Source organism: Hyposmocoma kahamanoa, unplaced genomic scaffold, assembly GCF_003589595.1.
Source record: "Hyposmocoma kahamanoa isolate Upper Pololo Valley unplaced genomic scaffold, ASM358959v1 76, whole genome shotgun sequence".
NCBI classification, from domain to species: Eukaryota; Metazoa; Arthropoda; class Insecta; order Lepidoptera; family Cosmopterigidae; genus Hyposmocoma; species Hyposmocoma kahamanoa.
Genome location: NW_020653900.1, coordinates 11120215 through 11129842, shown reverse-complemented (window position 1 = coordinate 11129842; position 9628 = coordinate 11120215). Strand labels below are relative to the sequence as shown.

Genomic DNA, 9628 nt, shown 5'->3' with positions numbered 1-9628 from the left:
CACACACACACACACACACACACACACACACACACACACACACACACGTGTGTATATATATATATATATAATTATGTATGTATAATATTTATGTTTATATTATATTATGTTTATCACTTTGTACGATACAAATTATCGATTAGCTTCTAGTATACTGTTCTTCTTGTTTCAGTGTAGCACCAACCATTGTGGTTTTTTTTGTTTGGCCCAATGGTTAACTGGTAGAGAATGCCTTATGGCATTAAGTCTGCCATTTGTACTTCAGTATATTGTACGGACAAAGGCACATCAGACTACACATTTTTGTTCAAAAATCGCCTCCAGTGCAACGGAACAAGATACGTCAATGTGTAGCTTGATGTGCAGGCGTGTACAATAAAGTTTAAATAAATAAATAAATAATGAGTACGAAAACAAATCCAAAACAGATGACCTACGTTCAGTAGCGTAGCGAAGATTTCTGCTGCCCGGGTCAACCTTCAATTAGCTGCCCCCTCTATTTTAACGATTTTTTTTATAACAACTAAGTGACGGGTCGAACAAGTTGTGCATCCATAACAGTTACAGTGCCACTTAGAACTTTAAATGGCAAATATCGAGGGGCACTACTACTTTCTCCGTCACCCTGAGACATAAGTTGACCAGCACTCTTACCCTTCAAAACCGGAACACAGTAATGCTCACATTACTGCTTGCCGGCAGAAATAGGTAAGGTGGCAGTACTTCCTACTTCAAACTCTTTCACAAGGAGCTCTACAAAAGATAAAAGTAGTTCGTTCGAGCAAGCTCTGCTCGATTGCGTTTTATTGTTCACCTGCCGTCGCCACCTTTGTGTTGTTTTTTTGGATATCGGTTTCTCAAATAGTATATTCTAATTTTAATTAAAACAACTATTTTTGGCTAGCTATACTTACTTAAAGAAAATATTGGAGTTAGTCTTGCTAATTTAAAGTTTCGTCACGTATTTCCAAACGACATTAAAAATACTGCTGATCTTGAAGGTCTCTACGTCAAAGTAATTAATTATGTAGTTGATTGTATTGCACCCTACTTAGCTTGTGTTTTTAACAAACGTATTGATGATGATGTTTCCTGACCTCATGAAGCAACTGACTAACTTGATTTTAAGATCTATTTCAATACTACCAAATCTCAGGCAAATATTTGAAAAAAATATTTTAAATCAGTGTGCACATTTTTACAATAATAATTTAATGTATCTTAAACAATTTCGTTTCCCTCGGGGCCGCTCTACAACTGATGTTGGTGTTGAGTTTAAAACATATTTGATGCGTGGGAAGACTCACATTGTGATATTGGTGTATTCTGTGACCTTTCCAAGGATTTTGAGTGTATGCACTATGATATTCTGGTCAGGAAACTTGGTAATACTCACGTTACTGCTTGACGGCAGAAATAGGTAAGGTGGCAGTATCTCCCTGGACGAACTCTTTCACAATTTAATAATGGCTGGACGACGAGAAATTATGCCATAGTTACAGAAGCTTTGTTAAATCTTTCATTTACTAATGATATTGCTTTTACGCAGACGTATTGCATGCAAGGTTCCTGCCGTTCGCGCACGGACCAATGCCAGTTACTATGGGGCACTACGGGCGAGGATTCTCACGAGAAGTGTTACTCCGGAAACAATATTAAGGGTAACCGGTAAGCGTCTATGGTAGTAAAACATCGCAATATTCCATAAACTTACTATTGCAGTCATTAAAGCAACATCTCCAGTCAGCTTCTGGTAGCTGCAAAGGTACCTGGTTGAGTGAAGAAAAGATTTCGTAGATTTCTTACAGATGGCGTTACGGAAAAAAAGTCGTTAAAACCTATAAAAAGAACTGCAACTACCACATATGGTACGAACACACATATACACAAGATACCTGCAGCTTGATTTTGACTGCCTCTCCCGATCGGAAACTGCGTCTTTTCGGAGTTGTGGCGCATACGTGCGAGTCACAACTGGCCGATCGGAAACTTTTGACATTTCTAATCGGAACAATAGTTGATTTAACTCACAAATAAGAAAGATATAGTAGGAATCAGGTTCATCTTCTCGCTCAGAAACCCATCTGATTTCGAGACTACTCGATCGGATCGATTCCGATTTGAAAAATTGTTAAACAAACTTAATCTTTAAAGGTGAGCCGTAAAATTTATTTTGGTATGACTCCTGGTCGTCTCATTAGTGAATGACATTGTAAGAAAGTTTTTAATCCAATTTGATCTTTAACGTATATTTCGTACTGAAATACTTCAAGTAACACTCGACTGTATTGCTTATACAATAAAGTTGAAATTGCTTTAATTTTTTCTTTGTTCAATACGTAAGATGGCTCTCAGAACCAAAAGGTCGAATTTTTTTATTATTACGCACACACTCAACATAGCCCCGCACTAGGGAAACCCTGTGTCGCGGGTGCCATGGACACACACATAGACAACCACAAATTACACCCAAACTCACGAGAGAAATAAATGTAAGCCATACAAACATTTCTCCCGGCCCGGGAATCGAACCTGGGACAGTCCGGCATGGTAACCGTTCGGCCACGGAGGCAGTTGGGCATGTTAGGGGGTCAGGTATCTCATGTATATGCGTGTACATATGTAATGGTACGTGGTACGTAACTTACCATTCCTTTCCTGTATTTATGGCGCACCCTGGCCAACAATCGACAAGTACCTACCTTGTGTCGATTGACAAATCGTTTTACCACGATGGCAAGCATTATAGTGTATGCCTTCGATAAGTAAAAATTCGTTAGGTGTGATGGTGCGTTCCGTGGCTCAGTTGGGAGTTGGGAATCCAGCCGGATCGAAGGAATTTTTCTTAGTGTATCTTTCTATTAATAATTATAACACGAAATATTTACCTTTTTTATAACAGAGCGGGCAACTGCGGCTACGATCGCGTGCAGTCAATATACCACAAATGCTCCCTTGAAGACGCTACGTGCGGCTTGCTACACTGCAGACACCTCAACGAGAGACTCGAATTTGGGATGGAGAGCGTCGCTGTTCTATCGACCGTGTTAATTCAAAACAATGGTAAAACTTTTTATTTCGTCAGTATCTTGATAAATATACATTGATAATTTTAGTTTCATGCTTATAAAAAAATAATTAGTACAACAATTGCTACCGCTAGCAATGACGTGTCAAGTCTTTCTTCTTCTTCTTCTTCTTTTAAATGTTATGGCTCCATCGAAATAATCAATGATTTTGCCAATGTCAAGTAAAAATAACTATGTACGGTAGTTTAATATTATTATAAAAATTATACAAAAAAAAAATGGCGATTTCGCCAATGTCCTGTGAGATTTATATCCAAGTATATATTTATATCAAGTCTTTATATCAGAGACGTATCCAAACGTGTCAAATGTCAATCTAAAAAAAGTCAAAAATCAAATCGCTTTCCCAAAGATTTTTCTTCGTGTTATTGCACTGTTTGTAATTTTTAGCCAAAAATTAAAGTAACGAAACTAAGAATCAGCATGGATAACTGTCGTATATGCATAAATCGGATAATTATCAGACAATAATCGTGATAATAATTATCTAAGAAAATATCTATGTACATAATTTCGAACTCTGGTTTTAGACAGCGCTATATGTGGAAAAAAATGTCAATAGAATATACTTTAAGACTATTTTCAGTATGTGCCGAACAACCACATCAACAAAATAAGAGAAGCATGGTAACTCTGTACAAAGTAACAGCGTGGCGCCCACCGCGCCCCGAGCACAAACGCATACGTTCGCATAATAATGAAAGGCGCTTTGGGACGACCAGTGTTATGTAACTCAATTGCATCGTGAAATTGGGCGAATGTGTGCGTCCTTGCACGACACGCGGCGGGCACGCACACATACAAGCCGCGCTAATGCATTTATATCGAGTTACCCTACTTGTCTTATTTATACTATGCCAATTACCTGGTCTCAAACTAGGGAATTTCCTGTACTGTGATGGAATTCACTCTGTGGCACTACCCGGAACTTCTCCTATTGGGTATCGAACCCGGGACCTCCTCATCCAGTGCCCACAGTGCAAACCGTTGGTCCAATAAGGTCGTCGAATGCGCGGAAAAATTATGACGAAAGCCGAATATCTCTTATAAAACAAAAATATTTATCCTCAATTATGTTAAAACACTTGTATGAACATTAGCTTAAAATATGGAATTTAATAATATGCTATCGAAAAATCTTAGAGGAATAGTCGAAAACGGACCGTGTCAATAATTTGTTGAACCCCGGTTTAATTCAATTTCTCAGGTACAATAATTCCATGCCGTACAGCTGTCATTGACCTCGGGCTGAGCGACGTCGATCCCGGTCTTGTTCCGGATGGGGCCAAGTGTGGAGATCAAAAGGTGAGTGTACGATAATTAAGAGGTCAGAATTTTCTTTTCTTTTTCGTAGCACTCTTGAGCTTCAAACGGTTCTGTCGTGCAAACGACAAGGCAGCTGCCGTGAACCTATGAATTGTCGTCACGATCTAGTGGGAACAACTAGACACGATGTTCAACGATAAAATAAACGTCCACGACACAGCCACGACATATAGTCGTGATATGGGAACAGGCTAGGCGCGACAGTCGTCCAACGATAAATAACACGTTACAACATAATGGGACGCGCCCTTACTATATCTCGCCGTCTCTCTCTGTTGGTGGACTTCCTCGTGCACTCATGCGTGGCCTAGCATTAGCGAAAGGAAAGAAAAGGCCCGGTCTATTTATAAATATTTACAAGTAGTCTGTCTTTTTTGAAGATGGAATAACATGACAGTTCATAGCGCAAAAGTGTTGCCCGCTTGCAAACAGCTAGTGATTGCAGTCGATAAATATTCTATCGACTATCGACTGAATATTGGTCACGTTTATACAATAAATAACTGAACTTGTTTCATTTGAATTGTCATTTTTTGTAACTTCATCTATTGAAAATACAAAGAGGAAACATATTTTGAAGTTTTTCATTTTAATTCAGTATAGATAATTAAATCCGCCCGTTCTTAATAAAGTAGGGCAACTATCAAAATAAGAATAAAGAAGGCAATAACGCAATTGGTAATCATTAGAACTTCGTAACATTAACAATTCAGATATTTACCACAAAATTTTGCCTTCTACAACAGCGACTATTTCAAATTTTCCGAAAACTGGCAACCCTGCAAACGTCATTTTACTCCGTCTTGAAAAAACAGATTATAGAAACAAAAAGGCTGCAACAATAAAAAGATATGAAAAAGAACAAAATAATATAAATCATTCCCTACTAAACAATCTAGACACACCCCAAAAATGCCTATATACATACACATAATGATTTAAAATAGTAGTTTATGTTTTACATGGGGATGATAGCACGTCCTCTCGTTTTGAGAATTTTGACGGAAGTGATGACGGAATGAACCAACGTAGGAATAGTGGAAGGAAAAGGAATTCGAAAGCTTGAACATTTTAAAAGTAGCCAGGAACCAGTAAAAAGGGTGATAAAACAAATGGTATGACTATGAAGAAGGTCGGCATCACACACATGTGTGATGTTTCTGCCTTGTTATTTATTTACTTATTTATTGTCACCTAGTTTTGAAATAAGGAGATCCGTAGAAAAACGGAAGTCACCGACATAGCTCAAAGGATTAGTAAGTTAAAGTGGCAGTGGGCAGGGCACTTAACTCGTAGAAATGACGGCCTTAGGGTGCAGAAAGGTTCTCGAATGGAGACCACGAACCGTAAGGCGTTCAGTGAGACAGCCCCCTACTAGATGGACGAATGACCTGGTCAGGTCAGCGGGTCTTCCGGCTGATATGATGATGATGAGTTCCCAAAATCAAGCAAAATAGGAGCAAAGACTTTGAGTTGTGAATGCTAGCTCTCTAAACCTATATCATTATCTAATAGAGTTTGCTATATATATTTGTAATTTGTCAGCTTGTAGGGTGACTTTAATGTGCCGGTGCCTTTACCATGATGCTATAGTGACAGTTATCGCTGGCGACCGCTAGGGGCGCTGTATAATTTGCCATACAAAATTGTGAAGTAATTTACGCGGGCGCTAGCGACAACACAGTAAACTCGTGGTAGAGGCACTGTGCTAATGCTAATACTAATATAGTATATAATATAATATATAATATAGTATATAGTATATATATAATATAGTATATAGTATAATATAGTATATGCTAATACTAATATATCATGTTACTAACTTATATGGACTTTGTTGTCTGATAATTTTTTTTTATTACACAGATGTGCTACAAACAGCGCTGCGTGCCAATACAACAAGTGCGCGACAGCATCGCCGCTATGGAGAATTCTGAATGCCCGTCCGATTGCAGCGGCCACGGCGTTTGTAACTCCAAAGGTAAAAAACAGTTTACTCATTTTTTTCTTTGAGGGGACAGGGCATCTCGTCGCTAGTTGAGTTGCAGTACCTCACTCTCCCATAATTCCAATGAAAATAAAATGTTACGATGACATAGATTCTAGGTCCTAGAACTGATCTGATGACGGAAATGGCAGACTGATGAAAGCAATTCACAGTTCCCAGGGAAGTACTGGCAGCTTACCTATTTCTGCTGCCAAGCAGTAATGTGAGCATTAGACTTGTACCTACTCTGTCTTTAGAGCGAGGGATCCCAATTAGTCCATTCGGACAAATGAACTAATTGGGTCTTTTAGTTCCTTTAGTTCCTTAGTTCAGTGGGATCTGGGCATTAGGAAGGACTAGGAAGACACGGAATGAAATGATCTGTATTAACGATTTATAGATTTAAGTAGGAATATTTTATTTTTTTCCCTCTTTGCTATAATTTTATGAAACAAGATTTTTTATATTTACAATTATTTTGTTTGTAATTTTATAATATGTTATAATTTTATTTAAAAAATACATATATATATTTGTTGTATTTGAGTTCGTTATTTTATATAGGTATGCTTATTAATATGTATTTAAGTATAAAATGTATACTTACACGTGGTATGTAAGTGTGTTAAATTTGATAAAGAAAATAAAAGTATCTATGAAACAAGTTTAATGTAATACTTATAAGTTAATATTTCAGTCTTACTGAAATCTAAATTTTTATTTAAATTTATTATTTTTATTTTTATTTTTATTTTAATCTTAAACGCGCTGGCAAGTTCCAATCGTGCATCTCACTCGAACTTGTACTGTAAGCAATGATAGCCCAATAATTGTCTCGTTCGAAGTCTCTCGCCGCGCATCTGGGAGCTGAAACAACTAAAAAGACAGGTGACCTATTAAGATCGCCTTGCTCTGTGGTTCCGCAAACAGGTCCCATTCCTTCTGAACTAAAAGACAGGTGAACTATTAAGATCGTGCATAAGGAAGTAGTTCCTTTCCATTCATTCTTAACAGTTCTTAGTTCATGAACTGCTCAAGCCCACGGATTTATATACTTTCTAAACTGGATCGCGCTCTTCGATATACCAATATTACAAATTTACACCTTATTGGGTTATGTTAAGGTTTATTTTAAGTAAATGTAAAAAACCGAAGCGCGTGAGATAGTTCGAAATAGTGGTCTGTCGTTGTCTAATAAGTTGCCAACGCTAAATAAAATCTTCTTAGGTAGTGTCTAGTCTATTAACTTTTTAAATTTTGTTTAAATATATTTGCTTAAAAGTAATATGCTTTTACTGTAATAATACAAAAAAAAATGTATCAACAATGAAACCTTCTGTTATGAAGTAGCATATCAAAGAAGTATACTAATTTGTGTTATGAAATAATATTAGTAGTTATGGTCATCCATAAGCGTAAGCATAAAAACAATATGGCTGGCTGAAAAGTGCATGAACACCCTATTAGAATGAGACGCATTACTACTTTGAAGACTCTCATTCGGCTCGTTTTATTAACTTAGTGCGCGGTCCAGTTTAATATACAACTCCGTGTTCAAGCTTAGTGAGCACTACTGCATTCCGGTTTTAAGAAGGAAAGGTAAAAGTACTGGTGAAATTACAGTCACATGGACTTGTCAACTTATGTCTCAGGGTGACAGACGCTGTAGCAGTGCTCCTCAGATCTTTGTGATTTAAAGCTCTGAGTGGCACTGCAACTGTTATGCACAGGCGTGTCGCTTACCTTGAACTGCCTTCGTGGCCGAAAGGTGTCTCATGTCGGACTGCTACGCAGAGGTCCTGGGTTCGATTCTCAGGCCGGGAGTAATATGTGTATGGCCTACATTTATTTCTCTCGTGAGATTGGGTGTAATTTGTGGTTGTCTATGTGTGGTCCATGGCACCCGCGACACAGGTTTTCCCTAGTGCGGTGTTATGAGTGTGTTGCGTTATTATTACTACCACCAGGCGCACGACTTGTTTGTTCATCCCATCACTTGACATCATAAAAAACAGTATTCAGCAGCTACCTTGTGTTTGGGCTCGTATAATTCATTTTGACGAGGACTTACGACTACGCAGCAACGCGCACAGCGAAAGCGGACAAACAAAGTTTTGAAGTCTGTTTTTTATAAAAAAAGTTATATTTAATTTTTTGTTGAATTGATATTCAATTATTTTTTATGTGAAATTACTCCACTAGTTTGTTATAATTATTAATACAAAGATCGAACACTCAGAAAAAAATACTTCGATCCGGCCGGATTCGAACCGAAGTCTTCTAGCATACTGTGTCAGACGCTATACCAACTAAGCCACGAAACTCTTCTATGTGTTTGTTGTCGTGTCTATGTATTTGGTTTTTTAACGACTTTTTAAGCGTAGCGCCATCCATAAGAAATCTTAAGTATTCCGTCACCCAATTAGATACCTTTACAGCTACCAGCCCTGACTAGAGTTATAAGTTATATTTAACTATATTGTTACATACAATAAATGTGTTTTATTGGCGCAGGACATTGCCACTGCGACTTGGGTTTCTCGTCTCCGAAGTGCGAGCTGCCGGGCCCTGGCGGATCCATCGACTCCGGACCAGATTTTAGCGGTAAGTTAAGAACTTCCTTATCTGCATAACAATATTGAAATGAAATGAAATATTTCTTTTATTTTTCTCATCACAAAACAGGACTAATAGAAGAAAGCAAAGTCGGGCCTGCTAGTTTGTCAGAGACTGGTGCCACGACATAGGTTAAGAAAAAGCCTGTATTACACCGTGCTTCAACTCTGCAGATAAGCAACAACATTCTGGTATGGTGGTTGTGATACAATGGAAAATTATAATAATAATAAATAATAATAATAATATTTAAATCGTTTATTTATCTCAGTACATCACTAAATAAATAAGCTACTTTAAACATAATTTAGTACCAAACAATAGTGGTGAGTGATGGCGGAGTGTTTCTCAGCGCGGCTGACATTCTGCTACAGCCCGCGATGTTTAAAAAAAAAGAACTAACACACATATCATTCCAGTTTCAACTTCCTAGCAGATTATTAAATACTTAGCACAGAATCATGATATTATACAGATATTAGTATTACACACAGAGCACTATCCACACACATCTACACTACAATGCCTACCTCCTGCGTTTGCCTATATAATAACCAGTTAAAACATTTCATACGGAAAGTGCGCAATGAGGAAATATGACAGTTTC

General features: G+C 37.7%; 1 protein-coding gene across 1 annotated transcript in view; it reads left to right on the top strand.

Annotated features, from left to right (window-relative positions):
- Positions 1 to 9226, top strand: part of LOC113232392 (zinc metalloproteinase-disintegrin-like crotastatin) — a 33257-nt gene extending 24031 nt beyond the window's left edge. The window contains exons 11-16 of the mRNA XM_026467093.1: positions 1550 to 1668; positions 2903 to 3063; positions 4297 to 4394; positions 6285 to 6399; positions 8920 to 9009; positions 9091 to 9226. Of these exons, the coding sequence (XP_026322878.1) occupies positions 1550 to 1668; positions 2903 to 3063; positions 4297 to 4394; positions 6285 to 6399; positions 8920 to 9009; positions 9091 to 9152 (645 nt within the window). The 3' untranslated portion in view covers positions 9153 to 9226. The remainder of the gene's footprint in view (positions 1 to 1549; positions 1669 to 2902; positions 3064 to 4296; positions 4395 to 6284; positions 6400 to 8919; positions 9010 to 9090) is intronic.
- Positions 9227 to 9628: the final 402 nt, after the last annotated feature.